The 16389-nt window shown below is 41.4% G+C and overlaps 3 protein-coding genes across 6 annotated transcripts in view; 2 read left to right on the top strand and 1 right to left on the bottom strand.

The window, feature by feature from the left end:
• The window catches only part of LOC136181104 (NLR family CARD domain-containing protein 3-like), a 724139-nt gene that overhangs the window by 350009 nt on the left and 357741 nt on the right, over positions 1 to 16389 (top strand). The window lies entirely within an intron of this gene.
• The window catches only part of LOC136181112 (protein NLRC3-like), a 693514-nt gene that overhangs the window by 457016 nt on the left and 220109 nt on the right, over positions 1 to 16389 (bottom strand). For 2 of the 4 annotated variants that reach the window (XM_065961485.1, XM_065961478.1), the window contains 4 exons: positions 16199 to 16372; positions 15531 to 15698; positions 15364 to 15410; positions 8708 to 10054 (listed from right to left, as the gene is read on the bottom strand). The exons of 1 other annotated variant lie outside the window; for it this stretch is intronic. In XM_065961485.1, the coding sequence (XP_065817557.1) occupies positions 9498 to 10054; positions 15364 to 15410; positions 15531 to 15698; positions 16199 to 16372 (946 nt within the window). In that variant the 3' untranslated portion in view covers positions 8708 to 9497. Of the gene's footprint in view, positions 1 to 8707; positions 10055 to 15363; positions 15411 to 15530; positions 15699 to 16198; positions 16373 to 16389 lie in introns of those variants that run through there. One more of the 4 variants, XM_065961483.1, reaches the window with a different exon arrangement.
• On the top strand, positions 6060 to 7560 carry LOC136181078 (piggyBac transposable element-derived protein 3-like). The gene has a single exon (XM_065961316.1). It carries the CDS (start codon positions 6133 to 6135, stop codon positions 7558 to 7560), a length of 1428 nt encoding a protein of 475 aa, XP_065817388.1. The 5' UTR covers positions 6060 to 6132.

Below are 16389 nucleotides of genomic sequence, written 5' to 3'. Positions count from 1 at the left end.
CATGAGAGAAAATGGACTTTTTAACAATTCCCAAACATGTTTCTAAAAGTTCACATCCTGGTGACTTATCCAAAGAAAGACTATCTACTGCTTCTTTGAGCTCCTCTGAAGTAATATCAGCATCACATCATTCTGCAAACTCCTCGTCTATATGAGGAAGAAGAGCTGAGAGATGGCTGAAGAAGGAGTCAGCATCCATGACAGAAAAGGCTGATGAGTCTAGTTTACCAGAGAAAGAAACCATTTCATCAAGACTGGATCAGAACTAACTTGGTCATGAACTAATAAGGCTTTGATTGGATGTCTTTCCAGCCTTCTTTTCTCTCAATGACAGAAAAACTTTCCTCCCCTTCCTCCATCCATTTGACCCTGGATCTTCTGTCAGCTCCTTCAGCTTTCTTCACACAGAGTTCATCCAGCTGTGTTTGTAGAATATGTCCTTTTTGTTTATCATTGTCACAAAGTCATGTCTTATTACAGCAGCTTTTTATTTCTTTGATTATATTCATTTCTGATGATTTGTTACTTCTATTTAGAGATTTTCCAAATGTAACAGAGTGCTCCCTAAATGTGAACTTCATGAATTCCCATTTAGAGATGTAAGAAGTGATAGATTTATCCAGCATCACATCAGATATAATAACTTTTATATCTTCAGGAAAAGATCATATTTAAAATCCCTCCTATAATAATGTTGGCAGTTGGATAGTTTAAGGGATTCAGTGACACTAGAGACCTCCAAAATCAACTGTTTGTTTTGAGTTAGGTTATTAAAGCCATACCTATTGACCAAAATATAAAAGTGCTCGTTAATGTCAAGTACGTAAATTATCCAGTGACCATCATGAGTACTTCTAGAGGTGATGAATTTACCAGGAGGGTCACAGAACAGGAACCTGCTGATCTAGTGGAACCAAAGTCATCCCATTGATTTATCCAGAATATTTCATCCTCTAGTTTGAAGTGTTTCTTCAGAAATATAAAATTAGCTTTTTCACCCTTACAAAATAAAAATATAGATTTTCTCTTTGTGTTTTCTCTCGAGCATTAAGAGAGATACAAGAAAAGGAAACATTCATTGTGAACACAAACTAACAACTGTTAATAAACAAACTATTCCAACCAGTTGAAATATAAAGGACACAAAAGAGAGCCTTAAACTTAACGTCCCTTCAATATCAAATAATATGAACTGAACCATCCAACCTGTGTGCAGGCCAAACGCCTGTTATTGCTGGCTTACATAGACCATCAAATGTGATCTTGTATGGCGCTCCTAAGTGACTCTCTGTCCGTTGTTGAACCCAGCACCACCTTTGTAGTACGCCCGTTTTCCAGCTGCTCTTGCTCGTTGTATCTTTGGCCATAGTGCAGCTCCTGCAGCAGCAAAGAGCACCTTGGAGAAACTCCACTTGATGGACCAAATGTTGGATGGGCTAATATCCCTCCATGGATTGTTCCAGTGCCTAGCGTTGACTTACAACTTGTGGAGCAAAAGTGAGAATGGATTGAAATAAATGTGGCTAACATTGGGCATTTGGTTGAAGATTATTTACAAAAGAAATATTATAACTACATACCTACTGATGGATCTCTGTCTGTATTTCTCTTCATCCTCTCTGTCTGTATTTCTCTTCATCCTCTCTGTCTGTATTTCTCTTCTTCCTCTCTGTCCGTATTTCTCTTCATCTTCTCTGTCTGTATTTCTCTTCTTCCTCTCTGTCTGTATTTCTCTTCTTCCTCTCTGTCTGTATTTCTCTTCTTCCTCTCTGTCTTTGTATTTCTCTTCTTCCTCTCTGTCTTTGTATTTCTCTTCTTCCTCTCTGTCTGTATTTCTCTTCTTCCTCTCTGTCTCTGTATTTCTCTTCATCCTCTCTGTCTGTATTTCTCTTCTTCCTCTCTGTCTGTATTTCTCTTCTTCCTCTCTGTCTGTATTTCTCTTCATCTCCTTTGTCTCCTGTGTGTGTTTCTTTATTTCATCGTCTCCACTTGTAGGAATCTGTAATCTTGTGTTCATGACGTCACAGGACTTCGGGGCCTGGTTGCCTACTGTTGTAAAAAAAAGTTCTACGTTTTGGCAGCTTGGACATCAACCTCTCTTTTTCCTCCCTCTACATACTTTTTTCTGCTCTGCTAGATAAGCTTCACTTCATACTTGCTTGTTCGTTAGTTTCTATCTTCGCAAAGTGATCATGTGCGTTGCTCAGCTGCGTACTGCGTCCCAGCACGCTCTGTTTGTTTGTTTGTTCTCGTGTTTAATGTTGTTAAAACGTTGTCTTATCCGGCCTGTCTGTGGAATATGTTCGTCTAAAGTGTAAGATGAGTGTCCCTCGAACTGTGCTTGTGTTTCTGTGGCTAATCAGTCTACTTGGACAATGCCTTTCCATGCAATGTCCGAAAGCACACCTGAGTGAGGCGTCACGGCTTGCACGCTCGTACAGCCGAGAGGCTCTGCTGGAGCTACAACCAGACCCGACCCAAGCAGTTGTATCAAGCCACTTCTACTGGCTGACGCTGGAAAAGATCCCCCAGGAGCTCATCAGGACCAAAAAAAGGAAAAAGAGAGGAGGAATTCGAAACCGGTTACGAAAGAGATCAAATCGGCCACCACTCCCATCTATTGTCTTCACAAACCTGCACTCTTTGAGCAACAAAGTGGATGCTATACGAACATACACAAGGTACTGTAATGAATTCCGAGAGGCATCTCTGTTATGCTTTACAGAAAGCTGGTTACAAGCTACGATGCCTGACTCCCTCTTTCATGTCCCCGGATTTACTTTGCTGCGAGCAGACAGAGACGCTGACTCAGGAAAAACAAGGGGAGGAAGCATCTGCGTGTATATAAACGATCTATGGTGCCGAATGCACTCAGTCAACGATCTATGATCCAAATGTAGAAATTCTCAGTATGACTTTAAGACCATTTTATTTGCCAAGAGAGAATTTGGGTGTATTTTGCTGTTCGTTGTATACGCACCCCCAAACAGGAAAGCGTCACAAGCTGCACAGACCATAGCTGACTGTGTTCCTGAGCTACAACTCAACTACCCTGAGGCACCGGCTATAGTTTTGGGAGACTTGAATCATTGTCACCTGGAAACTGTGCTGTTAAAGGTGCTTATGTGTCCAAGTGCCAGCCACCTATATTAAAGTCCGACCACAATGTTGTGCACATGATTCCAGTGTATAAGACAAAACTTAAGAGAAGTAAACCAGAAAAGAAAGTGATTAGGACATGGACAAATGAGAGTAAAGAACAACTGAAAGCCTGTTTTGGATGGACAAATTGTTAAATTTTTCATGAGGGCTCCATAAATGACATAACTGATGTTACAAATGATTATATCAATTTTTGTGTAGAGCTGTTGTTCCAACAAAGGAAATTAAAATTTACCCTAATAATAAATCATATGTCACTAGGCAGTCATAAATACAAGAAAAGTGGCTTTTAAAAATAAAAATCCAGAAGCACTAAAACTTACAGAAAAAGAGTTGAGAATCAGACTGAGAGAAGCAAAAGTGGAACACAGACAGCTTCTTGAACAAGCCTTTAAAGCTAAAACCCCTAAAAGAGTGTGGGACAACATGAAAGCTATGACGGGCATGTCAACTCCAATCAAATCAATTGCGACAGACAATGAACTTTTTTTTACTAGATTTGAATCACAAGACGACCCTGCAAAATTCCCTGAAATACTCAGAACCATCATACCTGCAGCTTCAGACAGAATTATCATCACTGTTGAAGATGTAAGGAAAACATTTCAGGATACAAATACAAAGAAAGCAGTGGGACCTGATAAGTGTAGTGGTTTTCTGCTAAAAAACTTTGCAGCTGAGTTGGCTCCAGTATGGCAACCAATTTTTCAGTCTTCAGTTGACACACACGAGGTCCCTATGTCATGGAAAACTTTGTACATAAAACCTTTACCTAAGATTCCATGTCCAAGGGATCATAAAGACTTCAGACCAATAGCTCTTACCTCAGTGATCATGAAATCTCTAGAAAGAATACTGCTCAAACATCTTTCGTCCATATCATCACCAAACATTTAGATAAGCCAAATACATTTGCAAGAGCCCTCTTTCTAGACTTTTCATCAGCATTTAACACAATAAAAGCAGACATCTTAGTATCAAAAATGATTCAACAAAAACTTAACCCCTACTTGACTCTTTGGTATGCTTTTTTTTTCACTAACAGAATCCAGTTTGTGAAGGTGAATAACACCCTTTCATCTGCTATCACAACTAATGTTGGCGCTCCTCAGGGTTGTGTGAGCTCAGCTGTGCTTTTCACTTTTTATACAGATGACTGTCGGTCTGATACACAAAATCAGTACACTCTGAAGTACTCTGACGATACAGCTCTGATTTCTCTGTTAAGTAACTCTGACGACCCTGGACTGCACCAACATGCTGTGAACAAAATGGTTATGTGGAGTGATGACCATGCTCTAGAGATCAATGCAAAGAAAACAGATGAAATTGTATTTGGTTCACTGTCTGATGCTCATAAAGCTCCTATTCTCATTCATGATGAAAAAATCAAGCAAGTGTCATCTTATAAATATCTGGGTATAATGATCGACCATCTGTTGTCCTGGAAAGATCACATCGACTACATCTGTAAAAAGACAAAACAAAGAATTTATTTCCCCGCCGTCTGAGATCTTTTGGGGCGAGTCGACAGATTCTTCTTTTGTTCGTTACCTCTGTGATTCTAAGTGTCCTACAGTATTGTAACACCTCATGGTATATGTGTCTGTCTGCCACTCTGAAGTCTAAACTGCTCCAGCAGTTGAACATCTGCTCTAAGATTGTAGGCCAACCCATGCAAAGACTCTATGAATCGGCCTACAACAAAAGCATTTTAAGACTGGCTAACTGCATCGCCTCTGACCATGACCACGCCCTGAACACAGAGTATGAACTGATACCATCAAACTGGAGATACAGGGTCCCACGTTTTAATAAGGTCAGACTGAAACACTCTTTTGTTCACAATCAATCCTAAAATTGAATGTGGAGCTGAATCCTCGACCAAAGCACGTTTAGGGCCTCTGTGCATTTGTTTGGCGTTTGAGTGTTGTTTCAAATGTTTGTATCTTTGTTTCCTGTCTTAACCCTATAAAACCATTTGTATCATATTTGCTACGCAAGTTTCTGAGACCTCTGTCTTATCAACATGATCAAAACTTTCCTTTAAAACCTGTATATGACCTGATACATGTATTCTGCCCCCTAGAGGATTTGCATTCTACTGCAGGCAGTGGAAGGGCTTTTTTTGACCTTTAAAAAATGGCCACCATCATGCTAGCATCCACACACTTTCAGCAGGAAAATCTTTGCTAATTTTCAAGAAGTTACAGTAAGAATAACATTTATATTGTTACTAATTCTTTAATATGAGTATATTCTGTATTAAAACAATGTATCATTACTTAATAATTCATTCTTCATATTACAGTTAAATCATGTTAAAAATGTGTGTATCACATTTGATACTGCAGGTATATAAGGTGCTTTATCCTTGAACGGTCATTTTACATTTTTGTAATGTAATCTACATCATGCCTACCACTATACAAACACACACTATTTTAATGATTTAATAAATCTAATTAATGACTGAAATGCCATTTAAAAAAAACATTTTGGGTATTTTCACAATAACAATTCCTCTGAAATCATAATCGCTACACTATATTGACCAATTTGTTATGTGTGTATTTTTAGATGTCAAAAAGAATAGAGGAAGAAGTGAGAAAACAAACGTACATTGGAAATGTCATCAACATGATAATGGATGGCAATTCAAGTGACATAGAGCAGTTAGGGGAAGATGGTGAGGAGGATGAGGAAGAATGGACTCCTCAGACCATGCATGATGATGGAAGTTCAGATAGCAGTGATGAGGAAGACTATCAAGATGAAAGTGTAGCCCAGACAAGCACAGAAGTTGAGATCCCAACAACAACACAGGACACAATCTGAAAGGAGTCAGTGAAGGCCAATGCACAAAGGAAAGAATACAGATGGAGAAAAATAAAATATCAAGCTCCATCTATCGATTTCATTGCAAGTGTTGAGGAAGGCACAGAAGACAGGTGTGACTGGACACCATACATGTATTTCAAACAGTTTGTCACTGATGAAATGCTAGAGGAAACTGCAGAACAAACAAACCTGTACAGTGTACAAAAAGAGGGCAAGTCAGTAAACACAACTGCCAAGGAAATAGAGCAGGTTCTAGGCATGTACATTCATATGGGGTTAGTACAGATGTCCTCTGTGAGAGCCTTTTGGGAGATGGAGACAAGGCTCCCTGCAGTTTGTCATGTGATGTCTCGAGATCGGTTTCTGAAATTGCTGACAGTGATTCACTTTCAGGACAACCTCAGTGTGTCTGATGATGCAAAGAAAGATAAACTGTGGAAGCTCAGGCCATGGTTACAAAAACTGGGGGAACAGTTTCTCTGCATACCTCCTGAAGAAAGCCATGCAGTTGATGAAATCATGGTGCCATTTAAGGGAAAATCTCATCTACGTGTCTACATGCCTGCAAAACCTCACAAATGGGGTTTCAAAATGTGGGGACGTGCTGGACAAAGTGGCTTTCTTTATGACTTTGATATTTGTCAAGGTGCAGATAATCCAGACAGAGAAAAGTCTGAAGTAGGTGTTACAGGAGAAGCTGTGCTGAAAATGACATCAACACTTCCAGCAGGAAAAAATCACAAGGTCTTTGCAGACAACTACTTCACATCAGTTCCCCTGGTGCAACACCTAAAAGAAAGAGGAATCCACTATGTTGGCACGATCCGGATGAACAGGATGAAACACTGCACCATGATGGATGAAAAAGAATTGAAGAAAAATGGAAGAGGGTCAATGAACTTCAGAGTGAACCAGGAAAACAACATCGTTGTAAGATGGTACGACAACAAAGCAGTGAACCTGATTTCCTCTTTTGTTGGCACTGAACCTGTGGGAAATGTGAAACGCTGGGATCGCAAATCCAAAACTCACATAATGGTTCCCAGACCAGCCATTGTTGAAACATATAACAAGTTCATGGGAGGTGTTGATCTCCTTGATATGCTGTCTGCACTTTACAAGTTCAGCTTCAGATCCCGAAGATGGTACATGTACATCTGGTGGAACACTGTTACAGTGGCAGTCATCAATGCGTGGAACCTCTACAGAAGAGACCAGAAGAAGCTAAACCCCAAGAAGAAACCCGTGCCTCTGCGAAGGTTTCAGGCTTTGGTTGGCACTTCTCTGACAAGCGCAGGAAAGGCCAAAATCAGGTGTGGCAGACCACTATCCTCTCCAGAAGAGACTCCAACACCACCCCGTAAAAGACCAAGCTGCAGTGTGCCTCTTGATGTGAGAAGGGATGGCATTGATCATTTTCCAACATGGGAAACCCGACAGAGATGCAAGCACTGCACTGGCAATCACTTCTCACATGTCTACTGTGAGAAGTGTGAGGTGCATCTTTACCTGAACAAGGACAGAAACTGTTTTTGTGCCTACTACAAAATGAAATAAAAAGGCTGTAAAAAGTGTTATGTTAAAAAAATGAGAAAAACTGCATGAAATGTTCTGTATTTTCAAAATGTGAAGGGCATATTTTGTTTTTGTTTCTAAAACAAACATTGTTGTGTGCAAAAATTTGCCAAAAAACGCCCGATGTATCAATGTGCTACAAAACAAATATCATAAACAACATGATATGACAAAAACATTTGGGGGGATTTTGTTTAAGGGTTTAATAAACATCTCAATTCCAAAAAAATAGAATTTTCTTGTTATTTTTTGATGTGTCAGGCTTTACAGGGATGTGCCGCAAACAGAGCCGCTGTGACGCAAGGCAAATTTCAGACTACGTCTGACAATAAAGTATTATCTATTTATCTATCTATCTATCTATCTCTTTCACTCTAGTCTCTTCTTTCTCTCTCTGTGATGCCGTGTCAATCATTTCTTTAAAGGGATACTTCACCCGTTGAAACATGAATCTGTATTGACATTGGGTCATATATGTAGAAATGTGAAATACATTTTGGTGCCTTCTTGACAACAGTGATCAAGTAATCAAATTGGCATCTAAAGGCTTAAAATCCTCAAAATGATTGAATGTTTGGTAGTTTTGAGCAGGGCTGAAGTTGTTTAAGAGATTTATGCAGAAAGAAGCAAAAAAAAAAAAAAGTAATCTGTTCTATTTTTATAGCAGATTTTTGGAAGTGGACATTTTTGTCCTTAATGACTGAAGAGGGTAGTAAATTAAACTGATGCCTGAGGGTTTAAAGTGTGTCTTATACAGCAGATTTGATGGTAATAACATCTTATTTCAAGGACCTTCATATAAAGTGTTACCCAAGAAGAACTTAGACTGAGGTTCTGTCTGTGTTTAAACAGATGTCATGAAACACTTTAGACTGTGTGTGGGGGGAGCGAGTGAGGAGAGAGAGTACGAGGTGAGAGAGTGTGTTCTTCAGGTGTGAGCGAGAGGCATGTTATGATGCCGGGGACCGGAGCAGAATAAGCAGGAGAATGCATCAACTTGGAGAAGGAGGGGGGCACGGGGGTAAACTCCCCCACTCACTGCTTCACGCCGTTATCAGCCGCAACATGATACAATGTTTGCCCCACACACACAAATACACACACACACAAATACACACACACACTTGAGTCCCCACAGTTCGCCGAGTCGGGTGACGAGGCTTTTATAGGTTTGGTGACGTGGGGCTGTACTCCTACGTCATACTGTACTCCAAAAAAACTGTTAGAGTTTTTCAAACAGAAGGGCAGACACTATGCACATTTCTAACACAATATTTCAAATTTCAATACTTTGTACTCAAATGTCGAGATTGGGACTTGGATTGATCCATAACACTACTTAATACTCAAATACAGAGGTTTAGAGTTGAAGAAAGTGGTTTTAGGGTTTAGTTACTCTTTAACCAGAGCTGTCTCAGTGCTGCGGTTTGGTCCAAAACCTGACTGGAAGACATCCAAACAGTTGTTCAATATCAAGAAGTTATTTAACTTCTGAAACACAGCTTTGTCTATCATTTGACCTCACAGAGGAAGATTTGATATAGGCCTGTAATTATTCATTATTGTCTAGATTGTTCTTTTCTAGTAGTGGCTTGATGACTGCTGTTTTCAGGGCCTGTGGGAAGACACCTGAGAGACAAGTTTACCATTTGTAACAGATCTGGAGCCATGACTCCTCCTCCTGCTGCCAATATCAAGACAGCAGGAGGAGGACTTTAATTGTTTAATTGTCACTTGTTTTTTATTGCTGAGATCAGAACAATACAGACATTAAAGAAGGGGGTCCATTGTTTTTCTGTAATGTAGAACATTTAACCCCCATTACCACCCCCACCCCCCATTATCACACCCCCCAACCATGAAACAGACCAGCTGGACAGAGTGAACAGAGTCAGCTGATCTTCAGTCAGCAGTGTTTCTCAGACCGACAGACGACACAGAGACACTGAAGAACCAAGAGACCAGGACCCAAACCCAGGATAGAGAGGTTCAGTGAATGTGGTGTTGAAGGTGTGGAGGTGGATCAGTGTGTCAGAGGAGACTCTGTAGAAGGACAGAGAGCCAGCAGGACAGTCCACATACACTGCTACTCTGTGAGAGACAGAGGAGGAGGAGGAGGAGGAGGAGGAGGAGGGGATCTTTGTTCTTATGTGATTGTGACAGACAGAGTAACCTCTATCAGAGCAGATCAGACTCCAGGACTGATCATTAAATCCAAACCAACATTCATGACTGTCTCCTCTCCTTCTGATTCCTCTGTAACTCACTGATACATAAACATGTCCTCTCCACTCGACCTCCCAGTAACAGCGACCAGTCAGACCAGTCCTACACAGCAGCTGAGGCCAGTTATCAAATCTGTCTGGATGATCAGGATATGACTGAAGCTCCTCCACACGTGTCACCTTCCTGTTGTTGTCAGACAGTTTCAGTTTTCTGTTCACTGTGTTTGTGTCCAGTTCCAGCTCACAGGCGTCTGATGGAGAGAACGAGACACAACACAGCTGCAGGTTATCATCTGTTCATTCATCAACAACTTTACTGACACTTACTGATAGGGGTGTAAAGGTACACGTACTCGGACCAGACCGTTTCAGTACAGGACTGATCCGAGTACGTGCAGAACAAAAGTGATTTAATCTGTGTTCCCACACGGACCACAAAGCAGAAGCACACCTCAGGGTGGAGGAAGGCTGCAGCTGCTGGTATGGAACACAGCTTTTAGTTAATAACTTGTAAAAAAGTTCAAACATAAACTGTGCAAACTGTGCAGATTAGTAGTTCCTCGAGTCCTGTTGGTCTGGACAGTTGCATATAACCGGGATGGAGTTCTTTTTACAGACTTACTCTTAAGTTTTGTTTTCATTTTCAGCGATGATCCCGCTCAAACTAAGAGCAAAAGGGGAGGGGGAGACGCGTCTGTGTGGGAGAATAACCTGCAGCATGATAGAATGAACACCTCCCTCCCCATTCCCACAATAATGGACAAAGAGACGTTGACAAGACGAGAGTAGTGTGCCGTTGTTGTTCAGCGGACATCGGGTACGTCACAGGCAACACGTCCAACTTATTAAAGCACTTGAAAAGGCACCACGTGAACGTAAACATCACTGCAACTAGGAAAAAACAGACAGCCTTTTGCTAGTAATTCTAAACGGGCCAAAGCCATAAAAAATGCCATTGAAGTTCTTATATCGACAGAGGGAAATATTAATAGTTCTGAAACTACACTGTCCCAGATGTGATTAGGTTTATTATGTGCTCAAAGAGCATTCAAAAAAGTGTTGCCTTCATAAACTAAAAGGTGGAAGTGTAATTTAAAAGAAATATTTTTATATATAGGCTATATTAATGACTTCATTTCATTCTAAAATACTTTATTTCATTCATATCTTTTATTTATTGGAGACTCTTTTGGTTGAAGGAAGCAGCATAAGTTTATTTTATGTTTTTTTTACAATGTTTAATTTAAAATGTTATTAAAAAGTAACCTGAGCAGGTGTACAAGTCTGAACTGTCGATGCTGCACTTAGTCCAATGTGTAAAAGGGAAATTATAAATGTTCCTAATAAAGAAAAAAAAGCGTTGCATCAGGTCCCTTTACTGTAGTGAAAATGTACCAAACCGAAGCTTCAAAACTGAGAACTGTACTGAACTGAAATGTTTGTGTACCGTTACACCCCTACTTACTGAGAGTCAATCAAACTTACAGTTCATATTCAGCACTGAATGATGTTTGACAGCACTGAAATGTAATAATCCACTTCTAATCAAGTTCAAATGGAGTTACCATGGCAGCCAGGAAGAATGGAGATCCAAATCAACAAACACATGCGGTGAATAAAGTCTGACTAATCAAAGTGCAGCACAAAGAATCTATGAACCATCTGCTGTCTCCAACTGTTCTGTCCTCAGAGGTCACATTCAGCACAAACAGGAGCCTCATTTCCACTTTCACTGTCACACACAATGTGATGGCAGCAGGAGTGTGCCACGTCCCTTTGTCCTGTCTAACTACTTTTAAACTGTGTTTCTGAAGTCATGGAGACCATTTATTTTCCATCAATCTAGGCTCTACAACATACATGTTTTTGTTTTAATGTAAATTTAACTGGACTGGATGAACAGATCGAAATCTGAAGAAACAGATGACAACTCAGTCCTTGTGAGTTTTTCTCTTCTTGTCTAAGGTGTAGGCCACGCCGTCCCGACCTCACCTGGCCACCTGGCGGCCTGCAGCTGACTTGTGTATTGTTGTTGGATGTTCCTGCTGGCCTGTACTATGGTGATCGTGGACTTTGCTGTGTGCCTTACTGTCTGCACAGCCAGAAGACGAGGAGGAGAGCTAGCTTATGTCTCTAAAGATATTCTGTTTCTATTTCATCACTGAATTCACGTCTGGATGTTTTTGAGGAGAGAACTTGATGTTGGAGACTCTGCATATTTACATGTTTATGAAAATGAACGTCAAATCAAAAATGATTTCTGCTGTTTTTAAAGTTGATGAGCTCCACGAGCTCGACTACGAGCAGCCGGCCAGCAGCCAACATCAAAATGTGAAATGTCACAAAAACTGCATGTTGTAAAATATACATTTCTGTTGGATGTGATGAATGGTGATTTTCTATTCACTGGATTATCACTTTTATTTCAGTTTACATTTTTTATTTCATATTTAAACTCCCATGAGTTTCCATCACCCTCACTTTTATCATCACTTTGTGTTACTTCCAGCCCTCATCCTGTTGTAGTTTGAAAGGTTTAATCATAACAGAAACACAATCTGGACAGCAGCAGGCACAAACCAATAGTTATCTAACCTCTGAATTTAGCCAAGTCATAAGATCATGTTCTGATACACAAGACACACACACACACACACACATACACACACACACACACACACACACACACACACACACACACACACACACACACACACACACACACACACACACACACACACACACACACACACACACACACACACACACACACACTCTTTCCTGTTAAGAGACCAGTTGTCTGTCCAGGAAACTTCTAGGAAATGGTCTTCATATAGCACACATGTTGTAATTGCTCAGTGTGTTGATTGCCCATAAAAGGATGATTGGGATGTTATAAAAGTTCCGGTTGAGCGAGGACGCTGGCGTGTATGTCGCCGCTTCGCGATCCGTGACAAAAATGGTGTTTCTTTTGTGCTATCTATGCTTCTCCCTCCTACTTATCCTTTACTAACAGTCTGCAAACAGATCGACTTTGCTGCTGCTTTCAGTTTGTGTAAACTGACAGCTACTCACCATCTATGACGATCAGCTGTTAGCGCTAGCCGCCGATCAGCTGTTAGCTTCTCTCACAGCTATCAGGATATCCTCACCAGTCTGTGATCACTGGACCCTCGCCTGCCTTATTGGTGGACCGTCCTTCTTCGTCGGCCACGTCGGCTCCCTACCTGGCTTGGACCCGTCGCCCTGCGCCACCTGTTGGCTACCGCTGGCTGCCGCTTCCCCCCTACTCTGGCTCGGCTGCTGGTGAAGAGGCCTGCCTGACAACCAGACTGCCGGCTGCTGCTCTCCTGCTCAGATTGTGTCCAGACGGGTCCCCCGTCTGCCACAAAATTGGTCCTTTCCTTATCCTGGTTTTGCTCTCATTCCTGCGGTTTTCCTGACCCCGGCTGGCGCCCGGTAGCTTGCGGCTTTCAGCCTGCGGCTAGCAGCTGCTCTCCCTGCTGCGGACATGGTACTACTAACATACTCCGCTCTGCAACTCCAGAATCTCACCTGCCACTTCTCTCCGGACAACCTTGCTTCCATTAAATCTTTCGGACTCCTGCGCCGTCCTCACTACGTGCATAGGGCTGCCCGATGCAAGTTTGTTTACACTGACCATGCTATCCCCACTGTAGTGTCTGACCGGCGCCATCATCACAACAAATCACAGCAGAAACCTGATACCTGTTGTTGTGTGTGTTGACAGAACCACTCCTCTCTCCCCCTCTGCTTCAGAATACACCACCGCCTCATTTATGCTGCAGAATGCTCGCTCCCTTAACAACAAAGCAAACCTATTTCACTAAATATCAAACTTTACTGACAGATCCACGTCATCACAATCATTCAAACCGATGGTTTTATTTAGGCTATAATCGCGCATGTAATGAGCCGTTTCCAATAAGTAACTTTCATTATGACAATATATAAACATAAAATAAAAATAAAAAATAAAAGTCTGCCACATACATATTGCATCAGCGCCGTCTCGCCTTCATTATCCCGGACGGACCTCAGAGGACCGGACTTATACACTAATGTAATCACTGATGTAGAGTTAAACATTAGACTAACACAAAGACCATAGAGCCTCCAGTTTTCATTCATATATTTCAATATCTTGCATTTATCATCAATTGTGATTTTTAGTTTTAATAAAGAGTGCACAGAGACATGGCGATGGCTTCACACATTTCACCTCCTCCATACTCAGCACATCTTCATCAGCTGCATGTATTTATTCTGAAAATAATTCAAGTGTGGACATTAAGTCGGGGCATCTCTGACACGATCATTAAGCCATATATTTGATCATAATTAGTCACAGTGCAGACGGAGATGCCCACGAAAATATGTGGCCAACAATTTAAAGTTTTTGTTGGTTGATCAAACCTTTGATTAATAATATGATAGAGTGAGGGAGAATGCTGACTGACGTGTCCTCTCTGCCACTATATGAAGAAATCAGTGTGGGTCCTGTAAACATGTAAACATTGCAGATATACTCGTGCGTAATGATGAACGGTGGATGTTTTGGCACATAGGACAGCGTGAATGCAGCAGCGACGTGGTGTCATTCTCTGAATTTTCTTCAGTTCGTGATCCTCCTGCTGCAGCAAACTACCGATATGTCCATTTTATCCTTCACTTCATTCACAAGTTCCTTTGTTTCTGGGTCAGAAAGTTTTGTTTCTTCGTCTAAACTTCAGTTTTCGTGATCCAACGCTGGAAACCTTTGATCTGCCCCCTCGTTTGTATGCATTTTCATTCACGAGCTGCTTTGCATTGACCGTTTATGGTTGAATGTGGGCGTGTAGAGGGCGGAACATGGGACTAATCTACGTGCGCACATTTCCAGGTGGATGGTGATTTATAAAGGGAACATTGCGTGCAGGTGTGCGTACGAACGGTTTTATAACTCTGAATCATTTTGTGCGCACGCCATTTCCAGGTTTTTGGCACACGTACATTTTTAGTATGAATTTTACGCACTCTTTTATAAATGAGACCCCTGGTCATTTTTAAAAACCTCCTCAAACACCATCTGTTCACCAAAGCATTCAGCCTCATCTAACACTCCCCTCAGCTGATCACCCACTCCCTTTCTCCTTCATTTGTTTGTCTAGTGTTTCTATCCTTTCTCTTCTCTGTTTGTGTTTTTCTATTCCTCTCTTGTTGTCTCCCATTACGCCCCCCCCCCCCCCCCCACACACACACACACACACACACACACACACACACACACACACACACACACACACACACACACACACACACACACACACACACACACACACACACACACACACACACACACACACTTTGTAAAGCATCCTTGGGTTTCATGAAAGGCGCTATATAAATCTAAGTTATTGTTATTAACTTCTCAGAGAGAAATAATCAAATCCTCTATTCACAAGCCATAGTCTCTGTCTGATTGTTCAAGAGCATTTACTCTTCTACACTCCAACATGTGCTGCTGTGTTCTGATGAAGAGAAATGAAAACACACTCACACTTCCTCAGACCAGGCTTCAGTCTGTGCAGTCCACTATGGTCCAACCTGGAGGAAGAAACCAGATCAGAATCTATTTCATACATCTTCATTTAAATCCAGCATCAGACAAGAAGCAGAGTTCATCATTCAGAAACAGTGAGACAGCTTCTGTGTGTCTGTCTGTACCTCAGTGTCTCCAGTCTGCAGTGTGGATCCTCCAGTCCAGCAGACAGCAGCTTCTCTCCTCGTTCTCCTGGATGATTGTAGCTCAGGTCCAGATGTCTCAGGGGGGAGGAGCTTAGAGCTGAGGCCAGAGACGCACAACCTTCTTCTGTGATCAGACAACCTGACAGACTACACACACACACACACACAACATGCTTAACATCCATTGGTCCATTCTTCTCTGTTTTACCAGTAACATCCCGTCATAACCATGCAGCTGAACAGAATAGACTTCATAATCTGATACTAATCAATATTTACTCTGGTGACAAATAGTGAAGGTAAGACAGAGCATGAGATAAACACACAGACTGCTTTGACATCAGCAGTGATGTAGAAACAGTTCTGAACTGTTTCATCTGAAATAAAGATTCTTTAGTTCTTTATGTTCCAAACATTATCCATGGTTTGTTTGTTGGTGGGGAAAGAACTTCATATTTAACTTTCTTTATTCCAGTCCAGCTTCCTCAGACTAAAAGACTGAGAGCTATAGAACGAGCTCAGAGCTTTACAGCTTTAATGTGGAAACATACAGGAAAACTTTAAACCACCACCAAGGCCCATTTAATAAATGATTCATCAAGAAAATGTGATTTTAGATGAATAATGTGGATCAGCAGCACACTAACCTGAGAGTGTCCAGTCTACAGAGTGGACTCTTTAATCCAGTAGACAGCAGCTTCACTCCTGAATCATGCAGGTTGTTGTTGCTCAGGTCCAGCTCTCTCAGACTAGAGGACTGGGAGCTGAGGACTGAGGACAGAGCTTCACAGCTTCTCTCTGAGAGGTTACAGACACTCAGCCTGAAGAGGATTCAGAA

Source organism: Labrus bergylta, chromosome 2, assembly GCF_963930695.1.
Source record: "Labrus bergylta chromosome 2, fLabBer1.1, whole genome shotgun sequence".
NCBI classification, from domain to species: Eukaryota; Metazoa; Chordata; class Actinopteri; order Labriformes; family Labridae; genus Labrus; species Labrus bergylta.
The sequence above is the reverse complement of the archived record's forward strand: the minus strand, read 5'-3'. Positions and strand labels throughout refer to the sequence as shown.

Excerpts from the sequence above, each read along its gene's own strand:
- LOC136181078 (XM_065961316.1), top strand. The coding sequence starts at position 6,133 with ATGTATTTCAAACAGTTTGTCACTGATGAAATGCTAGAGGAAACTGCA.